General features: G+C 45.2%; 1 protein-coding gene across 6 annotated transcripts in view; it reads right to left on the bottom strand.

Moving 5' to 3' along the window:
- The window catches only part of RFX4 (regulatory factor X4), a 162,272-nt gene that overhangs the window by 18,150 nt on the left and 125,240 nt on the right, over positions 1-18,882 (bottom strand). For 5 of the 6 annotated variants that reach the window (XM_047740525.1, XM_047740527.1, XM_047740528.1 and 2 more), the window contains 4 exons: positions 17,819-17,913; positions 17,275-17,392; positions 5,811-5,930; positions 5,310-5,471 (listed from right to left, as the gene is read on the bottom strand). In XM_047740525.1, coding sequence (XP_047596481.1) covers positions 5,310-5,471; positions 5,811-5,930; positions 17,275-17,392; positions 17,819-17,913 — 495 coding nt within the window. The remainder of the gene's footprint in view (positions 1-5,309; positions 5,472-5,810; positions 5,931-17,274; positions 17,393-17,818; positions 17,914-18,882) is intronic. The other variant, XM_047740524.1, reaches the window with a different exon arrangement.

The raw sequence follows: 18,882 nt of genomic DNA, 5'->3' as shown, positions 1-18,882 counted from the left end.
GGAAACCATGGTGGGAAGGTGAAAACATGCGTTTAATAGTTAACTTTTATTGTCATTGCTAAAGGAGGGAATACTTCAAATGACATCATAAACCAGGTCTTCAAGCCCTTCCGAGGCCTCAGTGGGATGGAGTGGGAGCTTTACAGTTTGCGTTAAATGACATTAAAGAATTGCAGCCCAATGTCATGTTAAGTGGGCTGGTCGGTTTGGCACCACCTGCTACGCTCCTGAGGAGGAAAAGAGCCAGTTTCCCTTAACAAAAATGAAGGTTTCTGACCTTTGCTAGGCCAAGAGTGAGGCTGCAAGCTCACAAAATTAGGGAAGAAAACAGATAAATGGGTTAGATTTTTACCTTGTGGAAATCTGTTGAAATGGAATCCTTTAACCAGTCACCTATCATGGCCTTGCCATGGACTTGAACGTGCCCAATCAAAATCAGCCAGTATCGGGTTCCATGTTAGGTGCCCCATATCCTTTCCTTTCACTTTCTTCCACACCCCCCTCCACCCCTTTAAAAACAATTAATGAAAACAGTCCTAAGAAAACATATTTAGAAATACATGTAGGTATGGATATAGAACGACACAAAGCCATAGATAAGCAGAGTGGCTGTTTTCCTAGTAAGTCATAACTCATTATCTATAATAAAGGACTTTGTATTCACTAGAGCTTGTACCAAAGGATGCCAAGAGATTATGTGCAATGAATTAATTTTCTCTTTGTGCTCACCAAGCAGACATAATACTGTTCTCTTTTTCACAGCTGAAAAATGGGGAAGTGTCCATCAAAAGTGAGACATTGATATGTGGAAGAATTGCAGACACCTGATTGGCCTTGACTCTGACTTGAACTTGATAATATGTACAACTTCTGAGTGATGATATCCAGAAAATGCTAGAGACCCAGCAAAATAAATAGGTCACTTAAAATTTCACTTAACGTATTAGTAAACTGTTTTTAGCAGGGGTGGTTTGTTTTGTTTAATTTTCCCCACTTCTTTGTTTCTTACTTTCTGGTTTGGGTCTTTTTTTTAAAAATGCTTTTCCTTTTTCTTTTTTTTTTTTTTAAATTGTTAATCACTTCAGATACTTTCTGGAAAGTCATGGTATATAAATCAGCCAGTAATTTTAAGACGAAAATAAAAATTAACTGGGCATAAAAACCATATGTTGAGTTAACTTAAAAAAGAAACATGGCAAATGCATTTTATAAAATACACAATAATTGTTTTCCAATTCACAATATTGGTCAACGGAATATTTGCCCAAGTCCCCAAATTTAAGAAACCTACCACAGTACATTTCCTAATACTTTGGTATATATCAGGGATACATGTCTTTTATAATGCAATATCTATAAAACCATCCGTGTTGTTAGGAAATTATGTTAATGTCTCCTCCAAGACCATGACCCACATGCATGCCAAGATCCAGTCCAATTTAGCTGTGGGATATTTCAAAAGTGGTGCTTGAGAAAAATATTACACATAGTTTTATCTAGGATGACATTTTTAATGCCCCCTGGAGATGTCTGAGAACAAAGCGGGAATGTGCCAAAATCTTCAAAGGTTACGATCATCTGAAGAGAACCTGTTTCACATTTGTATTTCTAAGAAGCTACTTTTATGACTCTTGAACACATTGCGCAGAAATCTCTGAACATATTTATGATATTCCTGGGGGTCTGACGATCACACCTGCCACACCTCGAGGCCTCCACAGCGCTGTGAGGAAAGCCAGGCAGACCCACTAGCCGGACGAGAATTATGAAGAGATTCTGGACATCCTGCCTTCACAGCCCTCCTGTTCCCTTCTTACCTCACAGTCTCCTGGACGAGCTGCCAAAGAGCTCCCCCTACAAACCATTTCTGCTCCACAACGCACGACTGTCTGGTGTGCATGGTTTCCCTGTTTATTTTATTTTTACAGTAAGGACGTTGTCACCATCGGCTCACGTGTGTCTCCCGGGGCGGTGGGGGTGAGGCTGAGAGCCCTTCTTACGTCCTGGCTCCTGCCTTGCCCTATGCTCCGGCCTGGGAAGGACCCCCAAGTGGCTGAAGAGCTGTGAACAGGGCTCAGAGTTCTCTCCCCGTGACTAAGGTGGTTCTTTCCCCTACGGCTCTTCTTCCCAAGCCTCTAAGCAGGAGCTACAACAGCCCACAATGGAGGGAAAATGGGAGGGTTAGGGGAAGGGGGCGTGTTCCTCCTCCTCAAAGTGGAGACAAAGCACGATTCCAGGTGCATCCATGTAGACACGTATGTGATGGCGGAATGTAAATTCCCACGGAAGGTGAGGGCGCTTTCCAGCCGCGTACCCAAAGCAAAATCAAAGCTCTATCTAATGCCAGTTTCTGACCCCCTTCCTTCGCAATACTCTGAAGAATCCAGTCTCCTTAGCAGTCCCCGACAAAGGACGTTGAGTTCCTTGGCAAGTTTCTGCCCCTGGCACAGTGCACACAAGGGCAGGCACCTGATAGGCTCTTAAGCACCTGCTCGTTCCCTGAGTAGCGCTAGTTCTGGAGAAGGAGACTTGAGGCAAGGAATTAATAGAAGATTCCTAGGATATATATTTTAGCTTCTCTGAAAAGGACATGCTGTCTCTTGCCTTCAGGTCTTTGTACTAATGCTTCCTCCCTCTGCCCAGACCACCTGCTCTCGCATTATCCAGTCTTCACAGACCCTCCAGACGCACGGCCTCCCTTTGTGCTCCTCCCTTCCCTGCTCCCAAATCAGCCCTAGTTAGCACCCATCAGATCGTGAACCTCTAAATAACATTGTCCCAGGAGGCAAGGACCTGAAGTGCTTAGTACATAGAAGCCACTGGAGAAATAGTTATTGGATAAATGGGCAGATAAACGGATGGACCCGTAAACGAATGAATGGGTAAAACACAACATCCTAAATAAGGCAATCTCACCCTATTTATTTGGTCTTCAAAACCATGCGATTTAGTCCCTAGTCTATTCTGAAAATAATTCTAAGTAGAACTAGGATGAAAGTAAGCTCAAGCATGCGGTGAGGGTCTGGAGGAAAACACAAACCTGGAGCATGAGGGAAATGAAGACGACTGGGATTTCCTCCGGTACAGGGGGAGTGGGGTGAGCAGCGACTGGAGAACGAGCCTGTTCACAGGCCCGAGTTCGGGTTGGTGGACTCGGCCCCCGCACTTTGAGGGAAACCAGTGCAGTGGGCAGCAAGAAAGTGGACAGACAAGAGGAGAGGCAGGTCACCAGCTTGAGAATCCGCTCGATGTCCGCAAGAGGTGGGGGAAGACCCGAACACACGGCGACGGTGGGATGGGAAGAAACAGGTTCGTCAAAGGAGCCTTCATTTCCCAGCTGCTCTCTGCAGTTACATGAGCCCCTGTGACTCAGTCCTTGCTGGGGGGATGGAAACGGAAGGGACACGCACACCCTGCAGGCCAGGAAGGTGCACGCTTTGGGAGCATGCGCTCTCCTCTCCCCACCCACCTTCTATTTCTGTCAGCTGGTTGCAGACTTGACAAAGCCCAAAGGCAGTGGGCCTCTAGCTGGTGTGCACCTGAATCACCTGGAGGCGTGTTGAGCGAATCTGTGGGCCTCGCCCCTAGAGTTTCTGATTCAGAAGGTCTGTGATGGGACCTGATAACAAGCATTTCTAAGACGTTCCCAGGAGAAGCTGGGACTGCTGGTCCACAGTGAGAACCACTGCCTTGCGGTGTGGTGCAACCTAATACCGAAAGACCAAGTATTTCCAAATGGTTGCATTTAAGAGGGCCTCCTCTCTACCTGAACACCTTGCCAGGACTGTCTGTAAGCACGAAATCGCTCTCTCCTGTGTTAACTCGAACTTTTGGATCTGTTACAGTGGCTTAGCTTAACCTAGCTAAACTTAACCTAACGAATACAGGAGCTGAGGGAAAGATTTGAAGCGACTCCCAAATTTGGATTTGGGTAACGGGGAGAACAGTTAAGCAGGTTTGGAAGGAAAGATGACAAACGGGTCATCACAGTCTTAGAAGCCCTCCACTCTGCAAGGACTGGTGCTTCGGCTGGCCCAGCCCGACCCAGGACCCATCTAGCAGAAGGTCGTCTCTGCCTTTCATTCCTCTCCTGTCGGTTCTCTGTCAGCTTCTAAGACTGCCTTGGCATGTCCCCTCTCTCCTGCAGGCTTCCCTCCTGCCTGCCAGAGTTCAGGTGGGAAGGGAGGGGATTGCTGCTTCCTCTGGCGTCCAGAGCTTCCCCATAGCCCCCACCTTCTAGGCATTAATCACAGTAACCCCTTCTATCTGGATTGAACCTCACTATTAGCAAAGTGCTCTTGGCTTTTGTACCTCCTCTGATCCCACAGCAGCAACATGAGCTGCTCTGGAGGCATACACACGCACACACACACACGTTATCATATACTAGCGAACACATGTTGAATATGCCAACGCCACAGTCTCATGAGCAATGTCTTAAGGACATTTGTTGAATGGCTGAGTGAGTGCGGTGCCCAGAACAAGGGACTTAACCTTTGTCACCCTTCACTTCTCTGCCACAACCTTGCAGTGTTATCGTGAGACAACTACCCCAGTGACACCGGACCTTAGCAACTAGTTATTATTATCCTTGCATCACCTCTTCTCAATTTTCCGAACTGTGTCTTGGCATTCGAGATCCTTCAGGATGTGACTGCAGCTTACACGTCCAGCCTCACAGGATGCCTTCGCGGACCTCCTACTGAAAAGTTTCCCGTGCCCTGAGAGAGCCTCACACGCCCCCAGCCCTGTGCATCTGTTCGCACCGCCCTCTGTCTAGAAGGCCCTTCTGCTCCGCCGTCCTCAGTTAAAGTGAAGAGCCACTCCCGTGTAAGGTCCTCCTCGGGGCCTCCCACCAGAGGGAGTCTCCGCTTCCTCGGGAGCCCCAGAGCACCAGTCCGCACCTTGCTTACCGCCCCCGCCTTGCCATGGTTGCCATGTCTTAGCATATGGCTTCCTGGCTGCCCCACTTTCTAGAGATGCCGCTCAATTTCTGGTTCACAGAGAGCTCCCTTTCTTGTTTTCAAGAAAGAATTGGCTGTGTATTAATTTATGTCATATCATTCTCATCATTTCAGTGGCTTAGTTGGGGAGGGTGGCAGTTATCATGTACTCCATCTGCCAACTTGAAAACAGAAGCAAGAAGAATATGTACCTACGAATAAATGAGTAACTGCAAGGCATCTGTAAATCCAGGCAAATACTTGGCATTTGGGGGGGGGGGCGCTAAGGGAAAGAACGTTTTTCCAGAAAGCTCTGGCTTTAAATACCAACTCCGCATTCAGAGCCTGCGGGAGGCCTTTCATTACCTGTGGTGCTGAGGCCAGTGTACTCAGGGGATGGGTTGCTGACCGGGGAGGACGGAGGTGGCACTTCCACGGACGTGGCGGATTTTGCTGGTGAAAATGACGGCACTGGGGAAGGGGTTGGCGGGGTGGCCTCTGTCAAGACAATCTCTTCTCGGACTTCTGCTACGGGTAGAGAAAGGGTGGGTCCTCAGAACCAAAAGTCAAGGCAAGTTGTCTTTAAAGGACTTTAACAATTGGAATATTCCTTCTCATCTGTGTCATGTCACCCCCTGCTTCAAGCCCTCTGATGATTTGGGCACCACCATCATGGCAGGCAAGACAATTCCACACACGTGTGTGCCCACTCTAAAGAAGAAAAAGACATCATTGGTTTCACACCACTTGGCCTGCCAACTACAGCTAAATTCTTTGGAAGACAGAGCTGAAGAAACACAGAACATGGAAGTAAGGATACAAATCAAGTTGCCAAGTAGGGCAATTCCCAGGGAAATGCCAGCTTACCAGTGCTTCCTTCTCCCTTCATGGCTCGCATGAGCTCATTGGCGCGCTCCTGACAGTGCAGGGATTCTAACAGGTAGAGCACGTAGTCATCAAACATCAGGTGAATTAAGTGAAAAGACCCTGGTGAGAGAAGATCCGAACAGAAAGGTAAGTCAGGGCAGCTCAGGTACACCCCTCCACCTGCTCAGCAGTCCGTAGTTCCAATGCTCCGTTCAAGTCTCTCATTCTCCGCTCCATAATCCTCTCTGCATGGTCAAAAGTTGCTCCTCTTTGCTGTATCCTCAGCCTAGGCTAGTGCTTGACTTCAGGTAAGGGTCGCTAACACTTTGTAGCAAGTGAGTCTTTTCCTTGCTCAATCTGGCTCATCAAAAATGGCACCCATCGAGCCATCTACCCAAATGCCATTGAGCCGTCTGAGCCCTCGCAGAGCCACTGGCCTCATCCTCATCTGGGCACCACTCACTTTGTTCAAAAATCTTTCATTTTTATCTCTGCCACAGGTATGTCTTATTTCCCCGATTGGACTTTAAGGATGTCCATGGCAGGGATTTTGCCTTCTAGTTCCCTATACCGATGTACCTGACATAATTCTGGGAGCAGAACTGAAAATTAAAAATTGCAACAACTGAATTACTTCCTTAAATGTTTCTGAGACATCTGTTTAACACATGGTTATTAGAAAAGGTATTAGGGGATGCCTGGGTGGTTCGGTTGGTTAAGCCGCTGTGTTTGGCTCAGGTCGTGATCCCAGGGTCCTGGGATTGAGTCCCACATCGGGCTCCTTGCTCAGCGGGGAGCCTGCTACTCTCTCTGCCTCTGGCTGCCACTCTGCCTGTTTATGGGCTCTTTCTCTCTCTCTCTCTCTGACAAATAAATAAATAAAAATTTTAAAAAAAGGTATTAGATTGAGAATGTATGGTATTCTCAAATAGCATTCTTCATTCTTAGATTGTTTATAAAAAGGGATGGCAACAATCCTCCCCACGGATTTTTCCAAGGGCCAGTCTCTGTGCTCAAAATCATATCCTCTGATTTAATCTCTACAACCACCCCATAAGGTAGTTATGTTCCTATTATAACACATTATTTCAAAATCATCTTTTCTTGCATGTCGTGCTGCCACCATGGCCAGTGGAATGATCCACATGTGGAAGGGGCTCGATTCATGTGTGCTGTAGTCAAACCTCAGGAAAGCCAGAGCCAGAAGGGCCAAACCTTCTTCTCTAGTCCCCTGCTTCCAACTCCCAAGGGGACATCTCCGTGTGGCTCTTCTGCTACCCATGAAATATCCAAAACTTCTCACCCACCTATGTACAGCTGACCTCCTCTTCCCATTTCCCTCTAGTTTACTTTTTTAGAGGACCTGGAAGATCCTCTGGTATTACTTCTACTATCATCATCATCTATCTACTATCATCATCACCACCATGACTGTTATCACTGTCCTAGTCGTAGTCCTCATCGTTGCCGTCATGGTCTACCGAATGCTTACCATGTGCCCAAACTCTACGAAGCACTTAACACACATCTCCTCCTTACCACAGACTGGGATAGGTGGCACTGTCCTCCCTTAGGGAGCAGGAAAGGAGTCCCTCCATTAGCGGTACGTAGGGATTTGCCTCGGTTTGGTCTGGCCCCAAATCTGTTTCCTGTCCCCTACAGATCATCCAGTTCAGTCTACTCACGGCATGGACGGGAAATTCAAAGACCAGGTCCCATAAGGGTCCTTTGAGTTGGGAACTGTGCCTTTTCAAGTCTCAGGAATAGGGTGCTAGGGCTATGGCTCCAGGTGCACAGCTGGTTAGTACATGATACTTGTCAGAAATAAGGTGTTGGGGGACAGCAGGGGGTGGGGGTGGGTAACTGGATAAAACCTCCTTGGTAGAATCCATCAATTTTTCCTTTTCAATTCCACCTTCTTGGTAGAACTTGTCAATTTTCTTTTTAATTGCACCTGGCTTCTGCACATACACACGGACACACATACACACTCCCTTATAGAAGGCTATAGAGGAAAATCCTCAGCTTAACTCTGAGGCCAGTGGATGTCCAACAGGTCACATACACCAACTCTTATATCCCCCTCTCTTCAGAGCCTGCCACAAACTCTGGTCCTGGTATCCACAAAGCTCAAGGCCAGGGTCCCTGTCCTATACTTTTCCCACATTCTTCCTTCATCCCCAGGATGTTGTGTCTGTTTGAAATTCAGAAAGGAGTAGATTGTGCTAAGTCACAGTGAGATGTAGCCTCCAAAACTAACTTTCCATCCACTTCCCCAAAATGGGTCCCATGAACCACTGAGGAGGTTCAGCATTGTGGGTAACTGCATGGGCACTGGAGCAGTGCACCCAGGCTGACACCCAGCTCTGCCACTTAGTGACTTAGACCCTGGATGAGTTACTTCTAGTAAATGTTAACAGAATCAGCCACTTCTTGAGCCCTTGCTCTATGACAGATTCATTATCTGTATGTAGATCTGTGTAAATGTGCAGATTTATTATCACACTTAATCCTCATCACAACTATAGGAGATGAGTGATACTCTCCTTTTGCAAAGGAGGACACTGAGACCTAGAGAGGTGAAGTTAAGTGTCCAGTGTCACACAACTAATAACTGGCAGAACTGGGACTTGAACCTAAGACTGTCTGATTCTGTGCAGCTCATTAGGCAACACAGCTCTCGAAAACGGGGTGGGGTGGGGTGGGTAGTACAACCCCTTGTTTTGCTTACAGAAGTACTAACCATACTGAGGAAAAGGACACACTAGCTGTTTAATGAATGGTAACTACTATTATCTGTAAAGTCCCTTTTGCTCCTGATGTTTTAAGATCCCATAGGATATCATTATCATAATATGACCCTTTTGCTCATATAGCCAAAGAGGTCAAAAGATAGCATCAAATACTTAAAAGGGTCTTCAAAATGAAAAAAATATTTGCTGCAGTGTTGCTCTAGGTCCACAAGGATAGAAAGATAGAAACACAGAACGATGAATTAGAATGGAAAACTCTAGATAATGGAAATGGGTGTCGTAGTTTTATCCCGGGCAGATGCCTTTGAAGTCATCCATACACCCTTCTCCTTTATAGACAAGGAAACAAAGATCTGATGAGGTGAAGAAATTTGCCCAAGACCGCACAGGGAAAAGCAGCATATCCAGGCTGGGAGGCCTGTACTCTGGGACAAGTGTTGCTTCCGAGCTTCAAGCTCCTTCCTTCATGGCTCTGATCAGTTCCCCAACTGGTCTCTAATTGTCAATCACCTTTTGATGAGTTTGTAGAGCTACTGTTGCCTGCCTACTGTTGTGCCAAGCGCCCTGAGTCCACAAGAAACCTGAAGCTCAGATCCTGACTCCACAAAAGCTACAGGGTCCTGAGTAGCAGAAGTCAATCATTAAGATAATTGGGCAACATGGGGCGCCTGGGTGGCTCAGTGGGTTGGGCCGCTGCCTTCGGCTCAGGTCATGATCTCAGGGTCCTGGGATCGAGTCCCACATCGGGCTCTCTGCTCAGTGGGGAGCCTGCTTCCCTCTTTCTCTCTCTCTGCCTGCCTCTCCATCTACTTGTGATCTCTCTCTGTCAAATAAATAAATAAAATCTTTGAAAAAAAAAAGATAATTGGGCAACAAATAGTTCAGTGCTAGCGGGGGAGGGGGTGGGGGGGTGCGGCTGGCCATGGGAACAGTGCAAGGAGAAGAGAGAGAAAGGAGAGAGAGAAAAAGGGGTGAGGGGGGGGCAGGGTGGAGGGAGGAAGAGAGAAACATCAAAGACAGCCGGGAGAGAGGCAGTTACAGCTAACACCCTGGGCTTTCTCTCCCTAGTGCTTATCACCGTTCCCTGTACTTTATAACCTGTATCACGTGCCTCCCTACACTTGACTACAAGCTCCATAAAAGCAGATGTTTATCTGCCTTCCCCCCCCCCACTGTTCTCCATAATCAGTGTCCACAACAGTGCCGGGCACAGAGTAGAGGCTCAATGACTATCTGTTAGATCAACCAATCAACACGGCGCGAGCCCCGTGTACCATATGCACTGTACTGAGCTCTCTTTCCAGCAACACTGTGAGGCAGGCGTTATTATCTTCAACTAATAAACGGGGAAATGAAGGCTCAGAGGCTTTAAACAACTTGCCTAAAGTCACAGAGTTGACATTTGAGTCTGCTGTGGAAAAAGGTATTAGGACACAGACAAAGGAAATTTTTGTTGCTGTTGCTACGTGTTAACGTAGTTGAACACATTTCATAGCATCAAAGCATTTCTCTTTTCTTATGAACAATTTCAAATATATAGAAAAGTACACAGAATTTTAAAATGAATGGCAGTGTACTCAACTCCTGGCTTTATAGCGTCTTAATATTTTACTGTGTTTGAATCAGATTTGTTTTTTAATTGAAGATGAGGATGAAGCCTCTGTGTTCTTTTCCTTAGTTGTATTTCTCTGCCTCATAGCGTTCAACCTGAGGTAATCGCTGACTTGAATTTGTATTTATTTGTTCTACTCTTACTCCATATAATTATGTACCCATAAATAACATATAGTGCTGTTTTCTGTTTTCCCACGTGACGTAAATGGTATCATACCTCACAGAGCAGTCTACTACTTGCTTTTGATAATCCATCCACATGCAGGCACGCAGCTCGAGTCCGATGGCCACTGTCTGCATATACCACACTTTATCCATTCTCCTGGCGATGGAATTTAGGTTGTTTGTAAGTTTCCACTGTTGGAAATTGACTCTTACGAATATTTTCTGTACCTCTTTTCTTGTGTCTGCTGGGTCCAAGAGTTGCCTGCATCTTCGGTCTTAAGAGATGGTGTCCCATTGCTCACCAAAATTTTTTACCGTCCTACTGATAGTTTATGAAATATAATCCTTGCCAGTCTGAAGGGTGTGAAGTGTTATCTTATTGTCTTTATAATTGGTATTACTCTAATTACTAGAAAGGTACACATCTTTTCAAATGATTATTGTCAACTTGAATTTCCCTTTCTGGGAATCACCTATTCATATTCTTTGCTCATTTTTCTTTTGGGGTATTGGAATAATATTGGGGAATGTGAATTTCTATTGGGGTATTTAAACGATTTGTTTACAGGGATTTCTTATATATTCAGGTTGTTTGTTATATGCACTGCAAAATATGTTCTTTTCTGTGGCTTTTATCTTTTAACTTTGTTTATGGTGTGCTTAATAAACACAATTTTGAAATCCAAACATATTTATTTTTGTAATATTTTATGATTGGTCTTTTTTTGTGCCTTTTAAAATAAATAATATACTATTTCAAGATCATAAAGATATCATTCCTTGTTTTCTTCCAAAAGGTTTAAGGTCTTTTTCCCCCCATTGAGATGTTTCCTTTCAGAAGTTGTAGACAAGGGGTCTAATTTTTTTTTTTTTTCACTTGTCCCGTACAAAAAAAGGCTTGTCCAGAAGAAATTTGCCCAATTCACTGATTTTTAATGCCATCTCTGTTATATATACAATCTTATTTAACAGATAAGGAACGAGGATCTGATGAGGGGAAGACAAGTTTTGTATCTGTCTGTCTTGGGCACCTCTGTTCTGTTTCACGGCTCTACCAGTCTCACTACGTTACAGCCCCGCACTGTCTTAGTCCATAACAAATGTGAGTATCAGGTAACCAAGACCCTACATCTTGTTCTTTACCTTCAAAATGTCTTTATTAACCTTGGCATTTTGCCTTTCCACATGAATTTTAACATCAGATTGTCAAAATCAAAGGGAAAAAAATTAAAATTGGTCTAGAATTCTATTGGATTTGTGTATTAATTGGTAGAACGATCTCTTTGATGTTGACTCTTTCCAAACATGAACATAGTAGATTTCAATATTATTTTAAAAATTTCTCCTTGAAGTTCTTCAAACAATTTTTGTTAGAATTATTTTATAGGTATTTTTTAGTTTCCTTGGCTATTTTGAATGGTATATGAGTGTGTATTTATATATACTATGATACACACTTAATACATGTTAGTATACGCTTCCTATATACACACACTCAATTATATTTTCTAATTAGGTTCTGGTTTATGCTAAGAATACCAATGATTTAAAAAAAAACTCAATCGAATGATCTCACTGAATTCTTCTTTACGCTATTAGTTTGTAGACTCTCTTGTCGGCCATCATGTCATCTGTAACAAAAGGCAGTTTTTGTGTTTTCCTTTCCATTTCTTAGATTTCTTTTACTTTTCTTATTGCATTGGCTTAGGACTTCCAGTCAATATTTATTAGAAACAGTGTTAAAAGGCATTTTTGTCTTCATGATGTGAATGGGAAAACTTCTGAAGTTTCACCAGTTAGTATGATGTTCCCCACAGTGTTTTGGTTGCCCTTGAAACATATTAAGTAAATTCCCCTCTATTCCTAGTTTGCTAAGAATTTTTAAAAATTACACGTGGGAGCTGAATTATATCAAATCCTTTTTTCCCCCTCTACATCTATAAGGCGTATGATTTTTCTCATTTAATCTGTTTAATAGTGTATGTCGATAAGTAATTTTTCTGACTTTGAATCATACTTGAATTCTTGCCATAAACCTTAATCATGATCTCAAAAATTTTGCTGCTGGATTTGATCTACTAGTATTTTATTTAGAAGTTTTCATCTATATGTGTGGTTGGGTTGGAATTTTCTTTTCCTCTACCATTCTTCCAAGATTTTGAAGTTGAGGTTGTGTTAGCTTCATAATTGAGATTACATCAGCTTCGTGAGTTGTATAGCTTTCCTTTTGTTTTTATTGTCTGAAACATGTTCATTTTCATTAACTAAGGATTTTATATTTCTTAAAAGTTTAGTAAAAGCTATCTGTAAAAACATTTATGCCTGATGTCCTGGAAGGAAGAGACTTTGACATCTACTGCGATTGTTACTTGATCTTTTTTCTAGCATCCTATTTTATGTTTTTTGTTTGCCATCCTGGTTCTATGCTTCTTTTATCTTGCCATCTCTTTTCAAATTTTTCCATTTTCCTTCGTAAATTATGATGATTTAGTGATGAGCTCTTGATTTATTAACATATATCTCACACATTAAATCCAAACTGTATTTTTTTCAGTGAAGTCTAAAATTATTTAACATTTGGAGACAAAAACCTTAGCGCGCTTTAACCAGTCCTTGAAGCTTCTCTGCCCACCACCTCATGTTACTTTGTAGCCTGGGGCTTACTTTTATCTTTTTTAAACATGAAAAATATTTTTTAAATGATAGTAATTAAATTTGTTTGCAAATTTAAGAATTTCTCTCATCTTGAAAGAGGGCCCCCAAATTGTTGGACATTCCTTCCGTGGAAAATTGAGGGTCTCTGCACCCTCTTCAAACTTGGTCGGTTTGTGACTGCTTTGACCAACAGAGTATGGGGGAGGTGACAATTTCTGGGCTTGGGTCATAAAAGGCCATGTGGCTTCCCCCCCCCGGAAGAGGGAGCCACCATGTGAGAAGTTTAATTATTCAGAGGCCACCATTGCAGTGTGGACACTGAGCCACATGGAGTGCCCACAGAAGGCATCCTGATCACAGCAGTCCTGTCTTCAAGATATCCAAACCCAAGCACAGACACAGGAGGGAAGAAGCCTCCAGATGATTCCAGCCTCCAGCTGGCAAAGCACCACTGCCCTTGAGTGTTTCCATCTGAGGTTCCAGACATCATAGGGATAAGCCAGCCCTGCTGTGCCATGTTCAAATTCCTGAACCACAGAATCCACATGCATAATGAAAGTACCACTTTAATGCCACTAAGCTTTGGGGTAATTTGTTACACAGCAACAATAACTAGAACCTGGTTGTTTCTTGTATCCCAGACCTTTATTTTTCTTCTTGCTGAAATGCATCCTTTAAGTGCTTTTTAAGTGATGTTCTGTGGGGCCACATTCTCTTAGTCTTTGTAGAACCGAGTGTGTCTTTACTCTGCCCTCAGTCTTGAATGATGGTTGACAGTTCTTTGTTCTCAACACTTGGAAGATATCATTTCTGGCATCCCTTATTCCTCATGATGTTTTGTTCTCTCATAGCTTCAGAACATTTTAAAATCTATCAATATGGATTTTTAAAAATCCATCAGTGAGGATTAAACAAATTTGTCTTACCTTTCGGTGCTCAGCATCTGAGTCCAAGGTGTTTGTCTGAGTTGTGGAAACTGAAGCAGCATGGGTTTCGTGGTCAGGCAGATGTGATTTTGAAACAGAGCTCTGCCCCTTGCCATACTGATCTTGGGCAAGAAAATTCTCCAAGCTTCTTTTCTACCTATTATTATCTGCTTCGAAGAGTTAATGTGAGGACAGAATGTAGTACATGCTTTCTAAGCATTTACTATAATGAGCAGCATTATCCTGCCTTTGCTTCACGTTCTCCATCAGACCTCACAGGTTGTTGCAAGAATTAAATGAGGATGTGCCCAGTATCGTGCCTTGTGCATGCTAGGCTCTCCATCAATGTTACCTTGTTTTTATGAGTAGTATTCAGCTGCACAAAGCTAGACGAGGTGGTGGCTGAGCAGGAAGAACAGGGCTCTAGGATGGAAAAGATTCAGGGGCCTCAGCACAGTCTGTGGTGCACCTGTGGGCCAGCCCCTCTCCTCTGGGGTCGGCTTCCTCCTGAATACAGGAAAAGTAGTTCCTGCCTCCTAGTGTTTGGCAGGGTCTGGGTAAGAGAGCCGGGCCTGGTCACCTACGCCAGGAGAAGCAGTGTGGAAGTCTCCGGTCACAGCCACCTGGTGTGGGAGCAGGGTGCCTGACGGGGCTGCTCCCACGTGGCCCCCTCAGCCCTTCCTGAGCAGCTGAACTATGACACTAAGCCAGAAAACAGGTGCGTGGGCAGGTGAGAATGTGGGCTGTGAGCAATCCTGCCCCCTTGGTGGGCAAACCTGGGGTGGCTTTTCCAGGAACCACGGTTGCCTCCAGATGTTCCCAGCAGTGAAATCCGGGGCACGTGGTGAAAACCCAGAGTAAAAGGATAAAAGACACCTGCACTGACTTGGGATCCAGGTGTCCTCTGAACGGAAATCACATCCGTCGATGGAAAATACACGGGTGTGAGGGTGTGTGTGTGTTTCAAAAGTAGAAACTATTTTCCTCAGCCCCTTTAGCACTCAAAGTTCATCTCCTCCCAGCCTGCCTTTGCTGACTGATTTTACTAGAAACTGCTGCTGGCGGCAAAGAAAGATCGTCTGGCTACTTCAGTTCACAGCATAGGCTCTTTTCAGTGAGCAGGAATTAGGAAGAAAAGAGTGAAAAGGAATTAAGGAGAAGAAAGGAGTCAACTACCTTTTGAAAGAGGCCGTTCTGGGCAGAGGTGGCAGAGGACCCCCCTCCCCCGGATCGCTGTGATGTTCCCCACCCTCACGGCGTGGTCAGCCCGCACCACTGGGGCGGCAGGGATCCTGTGGGAGTTTCGAGCGAGATAGAGCTGGCCCCTGCCACTGGGGGAGGGGGCCGGTGAACAGAGGGCTCTTTTTCCTAATTAGCTGTTTTTATACAGGGAACACATGACCCAAACACAACCACCAACTGTGTCTTTGACATATACAGGCAGAAAGGGGGAGCTGGGCTTTTGTCTGCCGCGGATTCTTTCAACTTGCCTGTCACCCCAAAGCTGCCGAATTGCACAATGAGTCGGATGAGCGGGACCACAGCAGACAGTGTGCTAAATGGACTTGGAAACAGGTATTATTTCAGCCCGCCTCGGGTTGGGAAATACTGACAACGTGAAATTGGGTGAGCAGCTCCTTGCCTTTCCTAAGAAATCTGTGACCGTTTCTGCCATTTGCCCAAGTTTCCGGTATATCCTAAAACAGTGCGTGGTTCAAGAAAGAAAGGAATACATTTCAAGGAAAACGTTTCTTGGTAATAAATCCAGCCCTTTCACAGAATCCTAGCTGTTCTACTGTCCTGATTTCCTATCATGTTGTTAACTTAGTAAAAACAAATGAGTTCCAAGAATCCTGCCAAGTAAATTACTTTCCCTGTCTAATGAAGGGGCCTCCGTAATCTATATAATCAGTTTAAGAATGAGCACACTGAAGATTAAGGGATAAAGCGGAAAAGGAGGCTTGCTTTGTGGACGTGGGTACGTATATTTGGGTGCAATGTTGTGGATTCTTTGATTTTGAAGCAGTGAACAGACTGCAAAAAAGTTTCAGCCATTTGCTGGCTTGAAAGCAGCGATGCGCAAATGGTTTTCCCAGAACCAATGGTGACATGTGCTAACACTAACTGCTGGAAGTCATCAAAACGCAGTGCCCGATGGCCCTGCCCAGGTATCGGCCACCAGAGCATTTCCATGCACCATTCACAGAGAATTTCCATCTGTAGCCACGGTGCAGGCCAGTGCCTAGAACTTCCCAAGGCCGAGATTAAAGAAATCCACAACAAAACACTTCTCCAACTGGGGAAACACAGTCTTTCATGGGCAGAGCTGTTTAGAAAAAATAGTGCCGCCTTTGTTTTACCACATACTCGCTTCGTTGTGTAGCACAACTGGAAAATGGTGACAAGATCATTAAAAAGCTGGATGGAAAAGTGTCAAATTAAACCCGAAGCAAAACCCAGAGCCGATTGGCTTAATTGGAGGTAATGAGAAATGAAACCACATCTCTACTCGCAAAGTCAAGTAGTGAACTGAAGCAATTACCCAGAAAATCTACCAACAGCCCTTTGCCGAAATGCCTCAAAATTTGAGGCGAAAGTGTTTGGAGATTTCAGATGTCTGGACGATGCCTTAGCGTTTTTCCTCACTTTGCTAACGATGGCCTGGACTCAGTGAAAACGAGTAAACCGTGTCCCACAATGTAGCACAGCATTCACCCTGAGTTGGTGGTTCGGTTCCTGCCTGTGGACCAGCGTGAGCACCTCTGGGCAGAGGTTCCAAGTCACATTACTCTGGGAGCAGTAGGTGTGGCCTTGGGGAGGGAGGTGAGGAGCACCCAAAGGGTCAGCAAAACCAAAGGGAAAATGAACATGAAAGTCCTTTTCTAGGGATCCGACTGAGGCACAGTGTTAAAGAAACCTTTAGACACTCTTCCCACTCCTGGAGCATTAGCCAAGCTATATGCCAATGTTCCCACTCAGAGGCTTTAGGTCTTGGGAAGGCCACACTATGAAATTCTGCAATTCTGCAAATTTGGGACGCGGCGTTCACTGGGGACACCTGGCCAAAGCGGAGCGCACCCAGTGTTTTTCAGTCCTCTCTAAACTCCAATAATACTAGCTGGGTGAGAACCTCCATCTTCAGATTTGCATATGTTAGCACACAATGCTGTCTTTCTCCCTGAAAGTCCAGACAATGTCGACTCCTTCCAGAAAAGCTACATTTCAGGGTGATGTCCTTGTGGGCTCAGACACACAGCAAGTGAGATCAAGGATGAATCTAGAGAGGTGACATTCAAGCACCAAGTCCAGAGAGAAAGTGTTTGGATATGGTGAGGGCTGGGGCGGCCTTACCGAAGCTGGGGGCACTATGCAAGGTCATGTCCCGGATCACCCTTGTGCCAAAACAGGACCACATCAAGAGGAACTGCTGGGCCACTTTCTTCAGGGACCCTTGTCTCTTGGCAGCCACCTACAAGAAAGGGAACAGCTTAAACAGCGGTCAATGTAACCTTTCGTTTATTACTGACCCCCTGAAAAATGTCAGGAAGGCTTATGGGTTTCCAAGTTCAATGCTATGGAACAATGGTTTTTGACTTGCTGTGTCTTCCAGCAAAAAATACGCTTTAAAGAACAAAATCTTATGTCAAGACCAAGTGCACACAGCAGATAAAAGAGATGCTGACCTGGCTGAGTCAGGGAAAGGAGACTCATGGTCCTGCCTCCTGCAACCCCTACCTCCAGAGGAGGCCCAGGCCTCTCCTCAGAACCCCAGGGCTCCGTGGCTGCTGAGGAACATTCAGACAGCTCAGCTTGGGGCTCTCTATCTCCCAAGTGCCACAAAGGTGAATGGTGGGTCGCAGTACCTGGGCTGCTCCTTCCACTCTGGGTTACCAACCTTCACAACACACCGGTCCACCATGGTGTCTAGCCACTCAATGTAGGACTCGATGGGAGACTGTTCCTCCAGGAGGTGGTCAAATTCCTGGTACACTGTCAAACAAAGGAGAGACCCCCACATATCACTGCAGCTGTGTCTACACAGAGATACATCTTAAAAGAACAAAGGAATGAAATTGAATAGAACAGAACTCCAGTCTTAACAGAGCATTCAGGTTTTAGAAAATACGCCCCGACTTACCTTTCTAGGCTCATCTTCGCCGCTTCTGAGCGCCTGAGAGCCTGGCTCCCATGTTTAACTTGCCATGCCCTCAACAAGCCCTGCTTTCTCAGGCAGTTCCCTCTACCTGGACTGTCTGGTTCCTAGTGCCCAGCCCACATGATGCCTCTCGTGAAATCCCTTTCCTCCTCCACAGGACCCTCGCCGGTAGAACTGATCACTTGTCTTTGAAGCTTCCAGCAGAACTGGTCACCTGTCCTCGAAGCTTCCAGAAGAACTGGTCACTCGTTCTTTGAGCTTCCAGCAGAACTGGTCACTTGTCCTCCGAGCTTCCATAGCACTCTATTATCTATATCCCCCACTTCGCTGCATTGCTAATGCTGTGTTTCAGTTGTGGTGTGTCTCCGGGGCTAGTTCTCTGTCCGGGATCTTTCCTAGCTGGGGTCTTCCCCATATGCAGCTGTTATCCAGGATGTGCTTGGTTGCATGAACAGACCCGGGCAGCACTGCTCCCTTGCTCCCTGACCTGTGGCGGGGCATGTTTGATAGTTCAATGCTTCGAAACCACAACTATATTGGGCAAGTCGCCCAACCAGTCTCTCAGGGCTCAGCATGCAGTAGATGCTTAATAAATGTTCACAGTGCAAAGGAAGCAATATCTGTGCCCTTAGTTTCTGCGTTAGGAAAAGGAGGATAATGGTGCCACTTTATAGCCCGTCTTCAGCTGCTCGTCAAATAACCAGTAAGGAAGGGTATGGAATTTGTGAAGCACTAGAGAAAAAAGAAACCTCGCTGGGGTGACCTCCAGTTTGAAACATCTCTTTTCATGACCGTTTTGTGCT

Source organism: Lutra lutra, chromosome 8, assembly GCF_902655055.1.
Source record: "Lutra lutra chromosome 8, mLutLut1.2, whole genome shotgun sequence".
In the NCBI taxonomy this organism is placed as follows: domain Eukaryota; kingdom Metazoa; phylum Chordata; class Mammalia; order Carnivora; family Mustelidae; genus Lutra; species Lutra lutra.
The sequence above is the reverse complement of the archived record's forward strand: the minus strand, read 5'-3'. Positions and strand labels throughout refer to the sequence as shown.